The sequence below is a fragment of the Suricata suricatta genome, chromosome 1 (assembly GCF_006229205.1).
Source record: "Suricata suricatta isolate VVHF042 chromosome 1, meerkat_22Aug2017_6uvM2_HiC, whole genome shotgun sequence".
Taxonomy (NCBI): domain Eukaryota; kingdom Metazoa; phylum Chordata; class Mammalia; order Carnivora; family Herpestidae; genus Suricata; species Suricata suricatta.
In genome coordinates this window covers 178901307-178922792 of record NC_043700.1, presented here as the reverse complement: position 1 = coordinate 178922792, position 21486 = coordinate 178901307, and the positions used below count along the sequence as shown (strand labels likewise).

Genomic DNA, 21486 nt, shown 5'->3' with positions numbered 1-21486 from the left:
TAGTGGTTCATGAGGACAGACCAAGCACGCGCCATGGGGAGGTCAGGACGCCAGGCAGAGGAATGGGAGTCTAGAATTCATAGGACCAATGGTTGTGCAAAATAGTGTCCTGAAGACCTGGGTTCCATCCACGAGAGAGATGGGAGTGCTAAACTTAAGTTTTATGTTCTCTGTAAACCTCAGCATGTGAGCAGAAGAAGCACACAAAAGTGTTTATCTACCGTTTTCCAGTATTAATTTTTTGTAATATAAATGATAAAGGAGATGTTAAAGAACCAATAGATTATTGATAAATAAATTAGTAATAATATGAATTTTTGTTTCTATGAGTTCTAAACAGCCCTATACAGTATTCAGTTTCCATGAGAAATATTTATTGTCTCGAAGTCCATTGTACTTAACATTTTAGGCCATTCTTTTACTGTTTCTCAATGCTTTAATATATATTAATTTATAATTGTCCTGATATTTTTGTATATTTTTCAAACTTAAAAATCAGGATTTGGGGGATTTTTTTTGCAATAGTACTAACATAGGGTCTTATCTTGGGATAAATATGTGTTGAGCTGTTTGTTAACCTTGACATCTGACCACTGGTGTCACTGACCCGCTGCCTCATTCAGGACGCCGGCAGAGAGTGTGTAAGGTCTGTGAGTGAGCCGGTCCATGTACAGGAAGACGCGGTCCTCCTCGGCACCGTGTCCCCACAGAACAGAAGTGGGGTACAGCAGTCAACACTAGACAAGTAGGTATTTTACAAATTAATATTTCCTTGACATTTTTTCACCCTTTTATTGGGGATGGGGTGGGAACAAAAAAGGCTGTAATGTCAAGAACTGTGATTTTTTTTCCCCAAACAATAAAGCTCCTTTATTACCTTAATGTTCCCATGTTAACATGTTTGCTGCTAAATTACAATGTAGAATTGATAATGATTTATAGTGGACTGTGTTCCTCCCTTATTAAAATCCCAGGGTACCCTGTGAAGATGCAGATGTTTCTTTCCAAAACACTTTTTTTTTTACACAGAAAATTAGATGTACATGTATAATTCATTGTGCTTTGTCTTTCTCCAGACTAATATCAGTTATACTACTGATGGTTGTAAATTAAACAGATATTTACTTCACTAACAGCTTGGTGATTTTCTTAGAAATTGCAAAATATTTAGAGTCCACTCCTTAAGAATTTCTTAATCAAAATGGTATGAAGAAAACTTGTATTGTTGACAGAAATTGGTTTAAGATTAGCATATTGTAGAATCGTTGGACTCCAGAATGGCCACATGAAAGGAATGAATAGAAGAATACCTCTTTTGCTCTCAATGAAGTGCATATTCAACTGATTCCTTCCAAAAAATATTGTAAGGTGAAGTCCAACTAAACCACAAATGGTATTTTATTTTTGTTCTTCGTAACCCTCAATTAGAACCAGGTGGAGAACAATGAAAGATGGAATGCCTTTCTCCACAGGCACCACGAGCAAGGGTTAGTGATGCCGAGGTACACCCTCCAGAACAGGGAAGTCATATGGCTGTTAGTAGTTAACCCCCACTCCGACAGGTCTTCGTTTTCCTGGAAGAAAATCATGTGCATGTGCACATGTGCATACACGCACACACACACAAATGTCCAATCACTTACCCGTGTTTAAAATGTCTATATATTAATTGTATAAATATGATATTTGTAAAATGTTTATTTATTACCACCAATTGTTTTTTTTTTCAAGGACTGGGAATCATTAAGTACAGAAAATCTACAAAGATAATAGGATTTAGATTTGTGTTTGTGGGTATGTATTATCATACTAGCCACTCTTTCCAAGGGTGTATTATATGTCAGGCTCTATACCAAGGGCTTTATATGATATTTCACTTACCTCTCACTACAAATCTATGGGATGTGGAGACTTCCCATTTTGCATAGGCATAAAGAGCACGAAGACAGAGGAGCTGAATTCCACTTGGGCCTCCTAGACCACAGTGGGTCCATGCTCAAGAGATAAAGATAGCGCCCTCTAGGGGCTTTTTAACCCTGGAACAATTATTTTCCCTACTCATCATGTCAATTTAAAGAGTCTAGGTTAGAGGGGCGCCTGGGGGACTCAGCCTGTTGAGCATCCCACTCTTGATTCTAGCTCAGGTCATGATCTCATGGTTCACTTCATGAGTTGGAGCCCTGCTCTGTCAGCACAGAGCCGGGATTTCTCTCCCCTTGCTCTCTGCCCCTTCCCCACTCATGCTCTACCCGTATCTCAAAATAAATAAACATAAAAATTATTAAGTAGTCCAGATTAGATATGATTTTTTTTGCTTTTGTTTTCGAAGGAAGAAAAGGGAAGCCCTAGTAGCTTTCAGACTATATTCTTTCCCCTCCCTGCCTACAAAGGCACAAAATAGAATTATGATTGCCAGGTATGTGGGCTGAGCCAGCAGGATTCAAGACACTTATTCATGTCATAAAAAGCTTTTTGCTTAAAAATCTTGGATCCTAGGCTTTCTTTTAAATAAAATATTCCAGCACATTTCCAACAGACTTCAAAAAGTTAAACAACAATAACAAAAAAAACATTTTGTACATTTCAGAGTCAAAGCTATTACCCAGAACAATGAATATTTGTACTCTGAAAAGATAGTGATTAGACATCCCTACTGCATTTACTTTAAATTCTCACACAAGTTGGGGCACCTGGGTTGTTCAGTCGGTTAGGCGTCTGGCTTCAGCTCAGGTCATGGTCTCGTGGTTCGTGGGTTCAAGCCCCGAGTTGTGCTCTGTGCTGACAGCTCAGAGCCTGGAGCCTGCTTCAGATTCTGTACCTCCCTCTCTCTCTGACCCTCCCCTGCTCCCACTGTCTTTCTCTGTCTCTCAAAAGTAAATTAGAAAAAAAAAATTTTTTTTTTAATTCTCACACAAGTTGAAGCACCATCAGGAAACACCAGGGGGGTTGACATGTGTTCGGAAAGTTCAGATACATTCCTTGAATAATAACCATCTCAGTCTTTGGAATCTGTGCTCACCCTACCTTTCCTGAAATTATTTTGAAGCAATGACAGACTAATTTCAGTTTCAGAATTGCTCCGATTGTCTGGTCTGGGGGTGGCTTCCTTTGCCAGCAACAGCTCTTTCCAGAGTAATGATTGAAATATTGTTGAAATTGATTCAGGACTTAGATCTGAGCATCATAGAGCCATCTACATCATAGAGTAATCATTACTTCAAAACTCATGTTTGTAAAAGGATATAAGCTAATAAAAGTATATGAAGCTTTATATAAAGCTTTTTATAAAATAAACTATATAAAATACATAAACTATTTTCATTCTTAGTGCTCTCTATGTACTCAAAGTCGTTTAATAACACATTTCATTTCTTGTCTCCTATCACATGTAAGAGAGCATGCTAAACTTTTGGTATATAGTCCAGGCGAACTAGATGTCACTTCCAGCATTTTAGAGCACACACTTTGTGCATTGGGAATTGAGGATAAAATGAATAACAAATATACAAATGACCAAACTACATACAATTTCAGATGGTGGTAAGTGCCATCAGGATACATAGGAGATACTAGAAAAAAGCATAGCAGGGCAACCCAGTCAAAAATGTCGTGAGAGGTCAGAGAGTGACTCTTTGGAAGTGACATGTAAGCCAAGTCATGAAGGATAACGTAGAATCTAGGATGAAGAACTATGGAAATAGGTGGGGGTCCATGCAGCAAGAGCAGCCTGTGTGTGGGCCTGAGGAGGGAAGGAACTCGTAATGTGGTAAGGAAACAAAATAATTTCATGTGACCAGAGAAAGGCATGTATTTCTCTTAAGTGTATAATACAGAACAATGAATATTTGTACTCTGAAGGCCATTTTCTGCCTTCATTCACTCACTTTAAGTCTATATTCTTTCGCACTTCTGTCTGCAGTGATCTTTCAAACTATCAACAGAAATGGATTTCCATTCTAAAATAGCAAGTAGTTAGTTGTGCTTAATGCCATTCCCCAGCTTCCAATTGAAATACCTCTGAAGACACAGAAAATATGAGTACTTAAAATAGCACTGGAAATTAAGAATAATATTTCTGGACTCTCCAAGGAATTTTCATGAACTCAAAAGCTGATGAGGCTAGACTGAGAAACAACTGCTGGCCAACCCGTGCCATTCATTCTCTGCACACCAAGGCCAGAGACTCAGGAAATGAGCCAACTGGAAGCCCATCAAAACATAACTGTGCATTTAGGTGCCACTTTGTAAGGTTAATAGAGGGCAGTGCCTCCAAACAAGGAGACAAAAGTCTCACATCTGCTAGGGTGCTCTGTTCTCATCAAAGAAACCAAAACAGTGCAAGAAATACTAGAGAAGACTAGTTTCATTGTATTGCACATTGAGAGATGTAGTCTCTATAAATAAGTTATTGGAGCTGTGGATTGAGTCTGCAAGAGCCATGGTAGCAATGCAGACTTAGAATGATATGGAAAGAGGGAAGAGAGGTACCTGAGCGGCTCAGTTGGTTACGCGTCCGACTTGATTTTGGCTCAGGTCATGATCTCACGGTTCATGAGATCGAGCCCCACTTTGTGCTCTGTGCTGACAGCTTGGAACTTGCTTGGAGTTCTTTCTTTCCCTCTCTCTGACCCTCCCCCACCCACACACACATACAGCACATACACATGCACACACACTCTCTCTCTCTCTAAATAAATAAATAAACATTTAAAAACAAGTAAGAGGGAAGTATCTTACCAATTGCAGAAAAATAGAGGATGGCTGCATTATATTGACTCACTATTAAACTGCTAAAATGGTGAAAATATACAGGCCATATTTGAGATTGAAGACTAAGAAGTTCAGAAATCTTTGGTGGCAATAGAATTCTCTGAAGATTGTCTGACAAGGAAGAATTGTTCAGACCTGTATTATAGGAATCTTAGTTGATAGTGTAATATAAAATGAATTGATCAGATGACTATATTCTTAAGAAAAGGTAAGAGTCAGGAATGAAAAAGGGGGGAAATGGTAAATGAATCAGAAAAGACAGTACAGACTACACTGCTACGGTAAAGAAATAATTTATGATGACATTAGGTATGTTTGGCAAGGGAGAAGGGGAAGTCGAAAATAACTCCCTGTTTTGAGCTTGTCTGTTTATTTCTGCTGTTTCTAAAGCACAAGAATTGCAATCTGGGTTTATGTGGAGCAGCGTTTGGGTGCCCGCATAGGGCTGGAAAGAGCTCAAGGATCAGAGTTGCCACTTGGGAAGCTTCCTCCTCTTCTTTGTTGAGAACTGAGTAACAATGAAAACAATTCATTCCTCCAGAAGGTGGCTTTAATATTTTTAAATATCTTAAATATATTCAATCAACTCCGTCGATAGGATAAAATCCAAATTCTTTGCTATAGTATTCCAGATTCCTCATAATGGGACTTTCTCAAGCTTTCAATATATCTGTAGCACTGACAGATGGTAGGATGGGATATTTTAAAACAAATTGTGGACTGAGATGTCTAAAACCATAGGTCTGAGGGGCACCTGCATGGCTCAGCAGGTTAAGCATCCGACTTTTGCTCAGGTCATGATCTGTGGTCTGTGAGTTCGAGCCCCACATCTGGCTCTGTGCTGACAACTCAGAGCCTGAAGCCTGCTTCCGAGTCTGTGTCCCCCTCACTCTCTGCCCCTCCCTCACTGGTGCTCTGGTTCTCAAAAATAAATAAGCGTTAACAATTTCTTAAATAAATAAAGCCATTGATCTGTGATTTATCCACATGGAATGGTAGTTGAAGCCAAGACAATAGATAAGTTAATTTAGACACAAAACAATGAACTTGGCCATAGGAATAAGATGCAACTTTAGATAATGCTAATGTCTCTAGAATTCAGTGGCTCCAGAATGGTGAAGAAAAAAGAGCAGTTTTGATAACAGAATGATGAGGGAATAGTGGGATAACCAGGGGTTAGGAGAGGAATTATGAGGGGCGCCTGGGCGGCTCAGTCGGTTAGGTGTCCAACTTTGGCTTAGGTCATGATCTCATGGTTCGTGGGTTCGAGCCTCGCATCGGGCTCTGTGTTGACAGCTAGCTCAGAGCCTGATGCCTGTCTTTGGATTCTGTGTCTCCCTTTCTCCCTGACACTCTCATGCTCATGCTCTCTCTCTCTCTCTCTCTCTCTCTCTCTCTCTCTCTGTCTCCCTCTCTCTCTTCCTCCTAAAAATAAATAAATACATTTTTAAAACATCTAATTTTTTTTTTAAAAAGGAGTGGAATTATGAGCTGCTAGAATGCTTTCTCACTAAGTCTGATAGTAAAAGAAGACAGGAGTCAGAAGGACAACTGGAAGAGTGGGTGAGGTTTTGAGGTTTGTATTACGAAACAGTAAATATTGGTTTACCCCCCTGTAGTCAGTCAGAGCTTAAGAAGGTGTGAAGCAAGCAAACACTTGAGCTATATCCTGGAGGGAATACTGAGGCGCAAGCTGGAAAAGCCAACTGGGTCGTCAGTTACACGAGCTAAACGTTAGGTGAAAAATGGGGCCCAGTGACAATAAGGTTGAGGAAGCGTGATGCCCAAGAAAAAGAAACCACAAATCACCCAGAGTGAAGAAAGTACTACAGTATTTGCAACAATTTTTTTCCAAACGAATTTCTCTGCCTCCCTTCTCTCCCTCCCACAACGGGGAAACAGAGGACACTTACAAATGCTAACTGAGTCCCTGGATACAAGATTCAGCAGAGTGGAGGCATTGCCATCCCGCATTTGGAGCTAGATTTGTCTTTGTGTCAGTGCGTGGGTGGCTGAATTTGGATTCTAAAGAAAAGCAGACATAAACAAGCATATACACAAAACCAAGGAGTGGGAGAAACAGCCACAGAGACAGGCATCTGAAGAAACTTGCCATTATTAATCTTCCTACCCTTCTTGAAGTGGCTAGAATTATTTTCAGCTGTTCACATAGATTGTGGCAGAGAGATTAAGTGACTTGCCCAAGGTCGCACAATCCAGATCCGACTCCAGCCATAATGCGATATTGATTTCACTGGAATTGATAGGCAAAGTCTGTGAATGGCCTCATGAGGAAATGCTAGAGGAATGTGTATTTCTCAAGGGAGTTATTTTGGTTTTTGAAAAATGCCCATAAATAGCACTTGCTTTCCCAATAACACTATAAAATCGATTTCATTGTATCTCTCTTTGGGTAAAGGAAGATAAATAATACTTTTAACTGCAATTTTCTTCCGGGAACTGATACTGGTGACGTGGAATGAGCTTTGTGTGGCTGTTTAAGTATTTCTGGTCATCGTTCTGGTCAGCCGTGCCTCCATCGAGTGGTCTGACTGGGAGCTATTGAATTCTGTTGCTAAGATAGTCCCAAGGACAGGATTGAACATGCCCTAGGCCAGCTGTATCAGTTGCAAAGTCACAGACTTGGATTCATTCCAGGTCTCCAGGCATTCTTTGTGAGGAAGGGGGAAAAAACAAGACTTGAGAGAAAACTAGAGAGGACTTCTCTTTGAATGAGCACGCCTGATAACATCTCTGTCCACCATCTCAGAGGCCCGCATTATTCCAGAAAGGAGGAAGGTACACCTCGGTGAATTGCCTAATATTACAGTTAACCTGATCCTAACTTGGTTCCTGCTCACAGTATTACCATTCAATTCCCTTGACCACCAGCTCTTACTTTCCATTACATCTCCACATTGATTTTTTTCATTCCTATTATTCCTACGTTCGCTACAATTCTTCTCTTCTGATACCTGTCAGCTCCTTTTTGGGGCATGAAAAGAGCAGGAACACATTTGTGAATGTCACGCACAATACTCTGATTAGGAAACAGATCTCTTATCATTCGGGGGGGAGGGGGCCGGGAACATGTTAGTCTCCTAGCTCCGAAGAAAATGATGAAGTAGAGATCATTGTCTTTGTATCTTTGTCTCCTCATTTAACCTTATTTTCCTTTTATTCCCCTTTCTTCTAAATGCTTCTGTAGTTTAGGATATTAACACAGGATTGTCCCAATAGGAAAGATAGTCTGAAAACCAAGTTGGGAGTGTAGGACACTCACAAGGCACGCACATGTCAGAGGAGAAAGGACCAGTCAGTTCAATTCAGTCAGACTTGGGTCTGTTCCTCTGAGCCCTGAGGTACACATGTGCACATATATGCACATGCATGCACACATGCATACACGTGCATGCACACACAGACCATGTGAATTCCTAGCACAAGACTTCACTTATAAACTCACTAGTTCCAAAGTCAGAATAAATTAAGGAAAACCCATGGTACGTTGTCATGGGAATCCTTAACCGCAGCTGAAAGACGTGCATTCACAGGTATTTTGGAGGGCCCGACTCACAGACCGGAGGACATGTCAGCTCCTGAGCTGAGGGGCACAAACAGGACTCCGGAAATCTCATCTTCCCTCATCTAGGAACACAGCTAAAAATTAAATGACTCAAGGAATTGGCTGAGATCAAATCTGAACACAGGCTGCAGCGTTGCATGCTCCCACTTTCTTTACTTCAAACTTTAAAAAAAAAATTCAGACTTTTTTTTAATGATTATTTATTTTTGAGAGACAGAGAGAGAGATCAGGAGCAGGGGAAAGTCAGAGAGAGAGGGAGACACAGAATCTGAAGCAGGCTCCAGGCTCTGAGCTGTCAGCACAGGACCTGACGATGGACTCCAGCCCACAAACCATGAGATCATGACCCGAGCTGAAGACAGAAGCTTAACCGACTGAGCCACCCAGGTGCCCCAATCAATCCCTTTCTTTTTAAAAGTGGAATCTTCAAACACAGGAGAGCAATTTCAGTATGATTGTCATGACCCAATATGGAACCCAACCAGTGGACCTGTCATAGGAACAATGCCACATCTGGAAAAATCTCCTTGACCTAAGAGCATCAGGGGCTTCCTTTTCCTTTATTTTTCTTTTTAATGTTTTATTTATCTGAGAGAGAGAGAGAGAGAGAGAGAGAGAGAGAGAGAGTGAGCGCAGGGGAAGGTCAGAGAGAGAGGGAGACACAGAATCTGAAGCAGGATCCAGGCTCTGAGCTAGCTGTCAGCACAGAGCCCGATGTGGGGCTCGAACCCACAAACCATGAGATCATGACCTGAGCTGAAGCTGGATGCTCAACAGACCGAGCCCCTCAGCCACCCCAGGGGCTTCCTTTTCTAAGCTCCTTTTCCTCACCTCAGCTTGGATCCTGTTCTCTCACATTACAATTCAGGGGAAGTGTGGACCCAACCCCTGTCCGCAGAATATACTCGCACGCCCTGGTCAGGCTCATGCGGACACTCTTGACATGTCTCTGCTGGAAATACTTCAGGCCCAAAGGGCTTACTCTGCCAGCTACTGGGCCCTGTCAGTGGACATCCCTCAGCTCCCAGCTCCCTTTGGACTAGGCTAGCATAAGAGAAACACCTTTTCCCAGGCCCCACTTCCCTCCAGGGAAGTCCAGATGCAATGACAGGATGACACGGGCACTGAAATGCCTGACCCCCTCTCCCCAGTTTGGAACATGTGTCAAGGACCACCCCAGCTGCAGGGCTCCCCAGAGGATCAACCAAAACCTTCTTGAAGGTTGCATCCCAATGCGACTTCTCCCCTCACCAGAGCCTGCTTCCTTCCCTTCCTTTCCATGGGTGGTGATTCTAAGAGCACTCGTCATAAACATTGTGCATCCAATGCATGCAGGTGAGAGTCCCCGGAAACGCAGCCTACGTGACTCCTGCCTCCAGCAGACACTGTGCAGGGAGACTGCGGTGCAGCGATGAGATGGCCCTTCGAGGTCCAGAAAGTGGCCGCCTTCCCCCTCAGGGAAATCAGGGAGGAGATAGGTGGATTTCTAAATGAGATTTGATGGCAGAGGGGCAACCTGTTTGGATGAGCCAGTCATTACCACCTGAGCCCCATGTGGACTGCCCTCAGCTGTCCTTTCCCTTGGCCACAGGACTCAGACACCTCTCCATATGGGATGCAGCCTTCTATCTCACAGACTCAGAACCCCAGTACTTTCTCTTTCACAGTCTTCTTTCAAGGTCCTGCAGTCTCCTCATTCAGCCTCTCAAATATAAAAAGAAATGATTACCAACTCCTCATTGGAGAATAGAGCTTCATCTCCCCAAAGGTCCTGACCTTGGCAACCCAAAGGTGTCCTATGACTCAGGCTGTTTCATTCTTCCAAGACAAAGAAAGAAATTATCTGATGTCTTAGCTCAGGCTCAGTAGAAAAAGACCATAAACTGGGCTTACAGAACAGAAATTTATTTCTCACAGTTATGGAGCCTGGAAAGCCCAAGGTCAAGGTACCAGCCAGTTCAGATTCTGGTGAAACTCTTACTGGCTGGCAGATGACCACCTTCTCTCTATACCCTCCCATGGCCCTTCTTCAGTGAGGATGAGCTCTCTCTTCATCTTCCCAAAACACCTCTAACCAACATGATGACCCCACCCTTACGACCCAGTCTAGCACTAATTACTCTTCAAAGGCCCTACCTCCAAATACTATCACATTGGAGGATAGGGACTCAACATACGAAGAACTTAAGCACTGGGCTCTCAGCCAGTTCTAGTCAAGCCTTCAGATGATAGCAATCCACAGGATGAACAACATAGCCCCTTCCCAAATTCTGTATAAAAGAAATTGTCAAAGATGAAAATGATTATTGAATTTTTAAGCTACTAGGTTCAGGGGTGATTTGTTATACAACTATTAACTTAAACATCATCTCTTCATGTAAGTATCTGATTGGCCAGAGCAGTAAGCATCCAATATCGTCCTGGTCTCTTGCTCTACTTGTGGCCGGTACAAACGACTGTAGGCTGCACCAGGCCAGAGAGGGTTTGATCCTGTCTCAGCCCTGATGAGAGATGTTGACATAGAATGTTTGTCTTTGGTCAAACTTCTATTGAAGCCCTAACCCCCACCATGATAAGTGGCCTCCACCCTTGTAGAACCTACATTCTAGTGGGGAAGCTAACAAATGAAGTAAAATAAAAAAAAAAATCTGTATAATTCAAGACTGTAATAAGTTCTGTGAGGGATACTAGAATAGAAAACAATAATAGAAAAGAGTCTATTTTATGGAAGGGGATTAGAAAAGGTTTCAGTGGGGCGCCTGGGTGGCTCAGTGGGTTAAGCATCCAACTAATGATTTCAGTTCAGGTCATGATCTTACAGTTCATGAGTTCAAGCCCTGCATTGGGTTCTACAATGACAGTGCAAAGCATGCTTGGAATTCTTTCTCACCCTCTCTCTGCCCCTCCCCTGTTCACATGTGCTCCCTCCCTATCTTTCTCTGTCTCTCTTTCTCTCTCTCTCAAAATAAACTTGAAAGGAAGAAGGAAGGAAGAAAAAGGAAGAAAGAAAGAAAGAAAGAAAGAAAGAAAGAAAGAAAGAAAGAAAGAAAGAAAGAAAGAAAGAAAGAAAGAAAAAGAAAAAAGAAGAGCTCCTGGGTGGCTCAGTCGGTTAAGTGACAGACTTTGGCTCAGGTCCTGATCTTGGTGTTCAAGTGTCAAGGCCCCATGTTGGGCTCTGTGCTGACACCTTGGAGCCTTGGGGCCTGCTTCGGATTCTGTGTCTCCCCTCTCTCTGCCCCTCCCTCACTCTCTCTCTCTCTCTCCCTCTCAAAAAAATAAATAAACACTAAAAAAAAAAGAAGAAAGAAAAGTCTTCAGTGTGGCAGTCATGTTTGAACTGAAACCTAACAGAGGACAATGAGCTACCCCAAGAAGGAAGAGCTTTCCAGGAAAAAGGAGAATCAACCTGGGGAGCACGGTGGTGAGAAAAGTGTGTCTGAGGAAAAGAAAGGGCCGTGCACCACACCTAAGGTACAGTTAGGGGACTAGTGCCACCAACTGGGTTAGCAGAGGTGAGTCAGAGCTGGTTGGCTTGATCCTGTTCTGCTTTGTAAGGGGCTGAATTTGAAATTGCATTCAAAGTCAAATATGAAGAGTCATTGGCTATTTTTAAAAAGATAGATTGGATATTAAGTGACAGTATAATCATGTATAACCACATAAATCATGGAGGACTTCTACTTCTTTCCTTTCACTAATCCCACCCTTCTGTTCCCTCTACCCAGTGAAGGAAGCTATGTCTCTTCCCCTTGGAACTAGCAGCATGTGATGAAGACTAGTATCATGTGATGATGTGACTTCATCACATGATACTCACTGTTCTTCCAGAATGAAATGGAGATGGTACCAGAACAAAGCTTACCTTTCATTCTAGGAAGGAAAGGGAGCCAAACCCAGGTCTTAGTAGAGTGTTTCCTGTTCCTCTAGAGAGACCCCATGATCACCACCAACTATGAGGCACCCAAAAGGTGAAGTTTATTTGTGACAACATAGTGAGAGATTTCTTCCTCTTTTCTTCTCTTAGCTCAGAATTCACCTACTCCTGGAGTCAACACTAAGATAATTTGTTCAAAAACAGTTAATATTCTAGAACGGAGTTTATAAATTTTTTTTCTGCAAATAGCAAAATAGTAAATATTTTTAGCCTTGTTGCCAAAGGGTCTCTTTTACAACCAGATAGCTATGGTATTGTTGATATGTAAATGATAGCCACAGGCAATATGTAAATGACTGAGAGGCTATATTCCAATGAAACTTTGTCTATGGACACTGAAATTTATATTTCATATAATTTTCATGTGTCATGAAATATTATTTTGAATTTTTTTCAAACATTTCACACTATCAAACCTGTTTGTAGCTCACAGGCCACATAAGAAAGTAAGCAGCAGGCCAAATTTGGCCCACGGACCATAGTTTGCTGACTCCTATGCCTGATAATTCCTGATAATTGGGATATAAAATAAGTCGTTCTCTGTCTTGGAAAAATAATAATCACATTGAAAACATGATACATGATGAAATAAAATAATTGCCCCATAAAGTAGTAAGTAAATGCCATAACTACAGTATGGTCAAGGAGCTGTAGACAATTAGAGAGAGAATTCTTTTTAATTCAGTAGCATATTCTTGCCACCAGGTCTTTTTCTCTGCTGTGGCCCTGGGATAGCGTGGTGTTTGGTACAGAGATGATGCTCAATAAATACTAACTGAATAAGTAGAAGTCCTAATGAAAAAATATCTCAAGGAAGCTTACTGGGGATTAAAGAAACATAAATGAATCTTAGACAAGTGCACCTGGGTGGCTCAGTCAGCTAAATGTCTGACTTGATTTTGGCTTAAGTCATGATCTCATGGTTCATAAGTTCAAGCCCTGTGTCAGGCTCCACGCTGAGTGTGGAGCGTGCTTGGGATTCTCTGTCTCTCTCTCTCCCCCTCTACCCTTCCACCACTCACTATCTCTCTCTCTCTGTGTCTCTCTCTCTCAAGTAAATAAATAAACATTTAAAAAAAAAAACCCTCCAGGGGTGCCTGAGTGATTCAGTTCATTAAGAGTCTGACTTTAGCTCTGGTCATGATCTCATGGTTTGTGGGTTTGAGCCTAGAGCTCAGAGCCTGGAGCCTGCTTTAGATTCTCTCTCTCTCTCTCTCTCTCTGCCCATCCCCACTCACACTCTGTCTCCCTCTCTCAAAAATAAAATAAAACATTAAAAAAATACTTTGGAGTGATAGCCATCAAGTAATTCCTAGTTTGGTAAAGACAAAGGCAATAGGTATTTAAGAAATAAAGAAAAGCCTGGTGTAATAAGTGTAAGGGGGGCAAAATTTAACCTTTACCCATCTTAGGTTTCCAGCTGGGGCTCTTTAATACAAAGACAAATTAACAAGAGAAAAACAAATAATTTACTACTAGGCAGAGCACACATCGTGCAAGAGAAATCTGAAGGAAATGTAACTTAAAGCAGTGGCTTCGAGCTTATACGACACCTTCAGCAGAGAACAGTGTGTTTGTAGAGAAATGACCGGACAGCACGAAGCAGCGTTAGGCTCCCAAAGCAGCAGACTGTGGGAAGGTAAATAAATGGGGGGAAACTAACAGAGCAAGGTGTGTTCACAGCTACCAGAGACGTGTGTCTCTAGTAACAGGAGAATGTGTATCTTGCTACAGGCAGGAAAGGAGCAGGGAGAGAGAGCTTTGCCTGCATGTGCTGCATCCTGATTGCCTTCAGCTCAAAATCATGTTTATGTCAAAGAGGCATACTGCAAACTGATATATTCTGGTTCCCATCCTAAGTATAAGCAAAGTAATTAACAGTAGCCAAACTTGGGAGCGAGATAGTCAGCTGGGTCAAAGAGAGTTAAAAGAGGTTTCTTAGAGGAGGTGGCATTCCGTATGGCATGATTAGTGGGGAAAAGAGGACAGAAGTCATTGCCCCGTCTTGGCACTGAGATGGAGAGTCGCTGGGCTTGGGGCTGGGGTTGGGTTTGACAGGAGGACAGAGGCCCCGTGCAAGGCAACTGCAAATGCTGTCCACCCAGGGATGCCAAATGCTAACTTGATGGGCAAGCACCACTCTGTGCTTCTAGGGCTAATTGGTGGCCATGTTTCCTAAGAAAAACTAACTGATTAATAGGAGGATGTTTGTCTTTCTATCGACTTCATCCCGCCCCAATCTGTTAATATTATGCCTGGTCACTGCTGCCTGGCTGGGGCCTAGAAATGCAGTCTGGAGGAGGTGGTAAATATATTCAGTGCCTTTCTGAAAGGGTGGGAAAATTGACATATTGAAGATAGACCTTAATTCAGTCATCTTTCCAGCGACATGTCAGAAAATATATCTTAAATCCCTTTTGTCACAAAAGACTTACTATGATAGAAAAATATACAATTATCATTTTATTTAATTTTTATCATTGAGAAAGAGAGAGTGCAAGGAGGCAAGGGGCAGAGAGAGAGGGAGACACAGAATCTGAAGCAGAGATCTGAGCTGTCAGCACAGGGCCCAATTCAGGGCTGGAACTCACACACCTCGAAATCATGACCTTAGCCAAGGTTGGATGCTTAACTGACTGAGCCACCCAGGAGCCCCTACAATTATCCTTTTAAATTCATAGCCAAGTATGTAAGAAAGCAGAGAAATCAAGAAGCTGGGAGAAGCTATAACCACAGGCCTACCTTGGTGAGGGCTAAGTTTGAAATTTGCATGATTTCTCAATAAATTAAGTTGAGGTGGTCATAAGTTACTGGATTTCAGGAGACTTGGCAGAAACAAACATAAATACTCTCCATAGAATGAGTCTCAGCGGGGGTGCCTAGGTAGCTCAGTCGGTTTGAGCGTCCAACTTTGGCTCAGGTCATGATCTTGCTGTTCGTGGGTTCGAGCCCCATATTGGGCTCTGTGCTGACAGCTAGCTCAGAGCCTGGAGCTTGTCTTCAGATTCTGTATCTCCCTCTCTCTCTGACCCTCTTGTGCTCACACTGTCTGTCTGTCTGTCTCTCTCAAAAATAAACAAATAAATAAAAAACATTAAAAAATGAGTCTCAGCAATTTAAACATTAACTGAAAATAAAAATTATAGCCTATAAAACACTAAACAAAATAAGCCACTCTCAGTAAGGTTAAAAGGAACAAGAATCAGAAAAATTAAATCCATTTTAGCATCCATATATTTGAATTAACATATACAAATATGGGAAAAGTATATCTAAAATATTGAAGAAATAGAAATTAAAATACACTCCAAGAATAAAACCACATAAGTTTTAGAAAGAACTAAAGAAACATAAGAAAAACTCCTGGAATAAAGCAACAATGTGAGTTAAACAACATAATAGACACAACTTAAAAGAAAATTAATGAACCTAAATATATTTGATGAAATTATCAATATAAAGAGACAAAGAAAGACAGAAATATGAGGGGTACTTTGATAAATAGTTGCTAGTATGAGAAAGTCAGCATGTCTATTTGTCTAATATATCTACTTAAGTTTTCAGGAAAAAGAGAAGGAATTGAAAAGAGCAAATATTAAGAGAGATAATGGTCAAGAATTTTCCAGAATGGATCAAAAATATGATCCTTCGAAACACAACAAATCCCAAACAAGATAAATATGTACAAATTAACTTTGTAATTATAATCAAATTGTAAAATACCAGATCCTAAACACAGCCAGACAGAGGAAAAAAAGATTACCTACAAGTTATGCAGTTATTCACAATTTTACTGAAGGCATTCTTCTCAATGGCAATAATGGAACTTAGGAGACAGCACCAGTGAATTTTCTCTTGAGTGGATAGTTCAATGGAATGTGAATAAAATAGAGATAGAGTGGAAAATGGGAGTAATTACAGGACCTACCTCATAGGATTGCTATAAGGATTTAAAGTTAGGTATGAAAAAGCACTTAGCACAGAGAAGTGATTTTACGTTTATAATTATCATAAAGAATTAAATGTTTATATTATTACTTATGATTATATGTAATAATTAAAAAGACATAGAAGTTGGAGATGAACAGATATGGCTTCAAACGGTCCTATTAACTGAATGATTTCATGTTTGTTGGTTAGACTCTCTGATCCTCAATTACTCATCCAAAAACTAATACAGCCTTCGTCACGCTTGATCACAGTATTGAGGTGATGACTACTTCCGGTAGTGTAAGTGAAGCTCTCCACACAGTGTCAAGCTTAAGACAGACACTCAATAAGCATCTCATTTCCTACCTCCACTTCCTCCTTTTCAGCTATTAATTTCTCTGAATTTAAGTTTCTTCATCTGACAAAAATTAATGATAGCATCTACTTCATAAGAATCATTAATGAATCTGTTCACTGTTCAATGTACTCATTCAGCACTCATTTGTTGGGCATGTACTTTATGCCAAGCACCGTGCTGAGTTCTAGAGATCCAAAAATGGTGAGATGAGTTGAAAGCCGGGATCCCGGGGTTAGGATTTCATTTGAAATAAGGCATGTGAAGTAACGAGCTTCTTGCCTGTCACACAGGACGCTCACATTCACAGCTGAAACATCAGTCCATCCTTTCCCTTGTCCTGTGTGTCAGGCATTGTACTCACCGTCAGTAGATGAAATGATGAGTGAGACGCAGGTCTCACTCTCAGGACTTTGGAAACTTTTTGCATGTGGTTAATAAGGCAGATCTGGATACAGCGAGCCAAGTTCAAGTTCTGGTTCCCCACAATTTGTTAACTGTGTGTATTTATTAGTTTCAATGCCCAAACCCTGACGCTGAGACAGATATTTAAATGCAAGTGGTTTATTTTGGAGGTAATCTCCTGAAGCATATGAGGGAGGAGGGAAGTCAGAGAAAGATGAAAGAAAGTTAGTGAAGGATATTTTATGAGCAGGTTACCGCTGTGGACAGTTGAGAGTCACACCCTGGTCACTCCGACTTTGGAGACCACATCTCAGAACTGTGCCATGGATGAACAGAGAATACTGGGTTATTTATCCACGACGTCTTGCTTCTCACTGACTGTGGCTGCTCTGGAATTGTTGAGCTGGCCAACCCTGCTCCATGACTAGAAGTCTGTCTCAGACAGAGACTTCAGGAAAGTGGAACAGGAACTACGTGGTAAGGTTAGGCGTGCCCATGGGTTGCTGACAGACCCAAATGGTGATTTAATCTCACTAGGCCTGTTTTCCCACTTCATAAAACTGAATGAGTAATGTTTCAACCGGTATTCTTTCTGTTTTCTCTAATGCTTGTAGCACCTAGTGCCCACTGAAATCTGTTGTCTTCTTCACCCATAGAAAAGACTTGTGTCCAGCTACATTTGGTGTTCCCAGGCTCTCTGGATGGTGAGAGCATCCTTGTGACTAAGTTCTACCAATGGAATATGGCGTAAAGGATGGGAGCCTGTTTCGGCCCTGGGAATTAAGGTACTGAGCATATCTTTTCTGTGCTCTTCCATTCTCACATAGACAGCTGAAACACAAACGTGGCAGAGACCCAGCTCTAAGCAGATGAGAATGATGCCCTGAGAACCCCAGGTGGAAGGAAGTGAGTCTCTGAAAGGTTGGAGAGAGCACAGCTGATCCAGCCCATCTGGACCCCTTCGCTCAGGATTATCACAGGAGAGAAAAATAAGCTTCTGTATTTTTTTAAGCCAGGATATTTTGGGGTCCTATGTGACAGTACCTTTCCTTATTCTCACCAGTACATTCCTTCATGAGGTCATTTTAGAGAGTAAAATTAGACAGTGCATGTACATATGGTGCTTAGAACCATGCCTGGTACCTGGTAAAGTTCCAGTAAATAGATTGCCATTATTATTACTGTTTGCTAAGATATGATCTTCCAGTATGTTTTCAACAACTTAAACTCAGTGGGGGAGGAACACACCCCAAAGAAAATTCAAGGTGATGCTATGAGAACTACAGGAACTGCATTCTGTAAAGAGCAAATCACCAGTGTCTGTCACAGAATAATACTGACAATGCTTACCATTATTGAGGGCCTACTATGTGCCGGGTCCTTCTCTAAGAGCTTCATCTATGTCATTTTATTCACTCTTAGAGCACTCTTATGGGATAAGTATTCATCTCAAAATTTCCTGTTGAGAAACAAACACCATGGAAATAACGGAGCATTAATCTTAAAGGCCATTATCATCTGGGAAAAAGAAAGAAAGAAAACCCTACCTCAATCAAGATTCTCACTAAACTTTTGGTGTTTGGAAATGTACCCGACTTTTAAGAGGATACAAAAAATGACAAATGGACAGGGAGTCTCTGAGCCATCTGAGGATATGTTAGGTAACATGCAACATTTTAATTCCGTTTTGTCTGGTTCCTCCACAGCTCACTCTTAGGGGATTCTAATCATTAATCACCCAAAGACTTCATGTCTACGCTCAGGCTGCCTTTTCTGGGAAAGTGATATGTCTTGAATTTTAAAGTCCCAGTAATGGTCCCCAAATGAGGCCAGAGTACCGATTTTCATCATTACCCACACAATCAATGAATCTAGTCCTACAGGACAGTAGCATTTTTCTCTCCTGGGTTATGACTCTGTATAAATATGCATGCAAACATAATAGGACTTTATACGGAGAAAGTTTTGCAGAATCATTGCACGGAGTCTACGTTTTCGTTAAGGAGATATCCTGGGAACGTGAAGGCAGCTCTCAACTCTGTGGAGTGAATTCTCTGATATTCAGAACTCAGGAAGTATTTTCCTAGAAAAAAAAAAATTCCCACCATAAGGATAAATCCCCAGTTAAGCCTCTTCTCTCCAGGGCAGTCATCAAGCAATCCTACCCCCACTCTCCTTCTTCTAATCCTCTCCCCCTTGGCCTTGGACCAGCCCAGGACAATCGAGCAGCTGCCAAAGGAAGTGATTGCTCCAGGTTGCAGATTTCTCAGTTTCCAAGAGGAAGGAGAAAAAGAGAAAAGTCACAATCCCAGTTGGAGAGAAACAAGGGGAGGCCAGGGGCCATGAAGACCTCATGTCAGTGGCCATGACACGGACTTCTTCCTTGACCAAACTTTAGTCAGGCCCCTTTGAATCCTCTTAACTAGGTCTTATCCTTTGCCTGCAGGTCCCAGTTTTAGCAAAGAATCTGCCAACCCAGTTTATCAAGAACACCCACCCCCATCTTTGGTAGCCAATTAAGCTGCTCATCTCAAACTCTTGAAATTCATTTTACCACCTACAACACCTAACAAAATTCCTCCTAGTAATCTTCCATCCAAACCCTCATCCTGCCTATTGGCTATAAATCCCCACTTGTTCTTCTTGGTTTCAGAGGTGAGTTCAATCTCTCTCCCCTATGGCAATAGTCAAATAAAGTCTTCCTTGACATTTGAGAAACATTTCTTTTACATTTCTTTATTGTTGAAAGACAGAGAGAGACAGAACGTGAACAGAGGAGGGGAAGAGAGAGAAAGAGACACAGAATATGAAGCAGGCCCCAGGCTCTGAGCTAGCAGTCAGCACAGAGCCCAATGCAGGGCCCAAACCCAGGAACCATGAAATGATGACCTGAGCTCAGATGCTTAACCGACTGAACCACCCAGGCACCCATTCCTTGACATTTTTAACAAGTGTCCAAGAAAAAATTGTTTTTCTTTCTGCCTGTCTGTCTTTCTTTCTGTCTTTCTTTTTCTTTTTTAAATGTTTGTTTTTGAGGGAGAGACAGAGACAGAGCACAAGAGGGGAAAGGAGCAGAGAGAGAGGGGGACACAGAATCCGAAGCAGGCTCCGGGTTCTGAACTGTCAGCACAGAGCCAGATCCAGGGCTCAAACTCACAGACGGTGAGATTATGACCTGAGCTGAAGTTGGACACAACCTACCAAGCCACACGGGTACCCCTCTTTCTTTCTTTTTCCTTCTTTCTTTCTCTTTTTTCTTTCTTTCTTTCATCCTTCCTTCCTTCTTTTCTATTTTATTAATTTATTATTTTATTATTATTTTAACAATATTTATTAATATTTGAACAATAATTCCATGGCAAGTAGGATTGGGAAATCTCTATTTTGTATGACTATAGTGAGCTGTGGATTTTGTGCAAACTCTCTAGGTCTGTATCCTGGATGGACACTCCCATAGTCAGGTTTTTCAACAACTTGAAGGAATAACCTGAATTTTCTTGTTCTCTCTTATTCACCTTCTGTTACCCTCTGGCACGTTGTCCAACCTGAACAGGTGTTAGGTCTTTGTTAAATTAATATCTGTTAAGTGGAGCTCAAGGCGGCAAATGTTGAGTGGCTTTCAACAATGAGCCACAAGAGACATTTCCATGGAGAAGTATACAGCATGCTCCAAGGGTCATAGGGGAGGGGAAGGCTTGTGCACAAATTTGTTAGGGAATCCATGTGAGGAACTTACTTCACTTGTGACTGTGTAGGCTGTTGAATAGGACATGAGTTTGCCTGAGGGGCTAGTGTTCTTTTAAGGCCCCTGCAGTCAGCTTGGCCAAACAAAATGGGTGCCAAGGGAGCAGCACCACGGAGTGACTGCCTAAACCCTCAGGCACCAGCCTGGATTTCCTTATCCTTCTGGGTAGGTGAGAAGACCTGCTCTCGCCAAGTCAGAGAGATCGTCCTGAAGCTCAGTGAGGAAACCAAGTGAAGATGCTTTGTGAAAGGCCAAGATACAGTAGGGAAGTTGTGGTGTGTACTAAGAAAGAACCAATATTCATGGGATACTGAAACATTTGGGGAACTGCTGACCACATATTAAGCGAAAACTACAGGCTACAAAATGGCATAAGCAGTGTTGTACTCATTTTGAATTAAACCATGTGAAGGTAAAGGTAAGAAAGAAAAACAGTAGTGTCAAAGGTGATGCTTTCGCTAAGGAGCCTTGCTTATTACAGCACTCATCTTCTAAATTTTGTTCACCGAACATTTATACTTTTAGAATGAAAAATAAGGACCGATAGTCTGGGGATTGGAGTCTGTGGTTGTAAATGTTGTTTGAGGAGCTACAGACACTAGGGCTTAAAAGAGGAGGTTGCATTTCAGAACTGGCCTTGTGTATCTCCCACCCCCACAGCACTTCCTTCCCTTCCTCTCCTCCTCCTCACCTCCAGCTACCTCTTGCTGGTCCCCAAATAGAGAACAAATGTTTCTTTGGAGCAAAACTGTTTCCTTCAC

General features: G+C 41.6%; 1 protein-coding gene across 1 annotated transcript in view; it reads left to right on the top strand.

Annotated features, from left to right (window-relative positions):
- SLIT2 (slit guidance ligand 2) overlaps positions 1–9850 on the top strand; it is a 379517-nt gene extending 369667 nt beyond the window's left edge. The window contains exons 38-39 of the mRNA XM_029952292.1: positions 9225–9273; positions 9692–9850. Coding sequence (XP_029808152.1) covers positions 9225–9273; positions 9692–9850 — 208 coding nt within the window. The remainder of the gene's footprint in view (positions 1–9224; positions 9274–9691) is intronic.
- The last annotated feature ends 11636 nt before the right edge of the window (positions 9851–21486 follow it).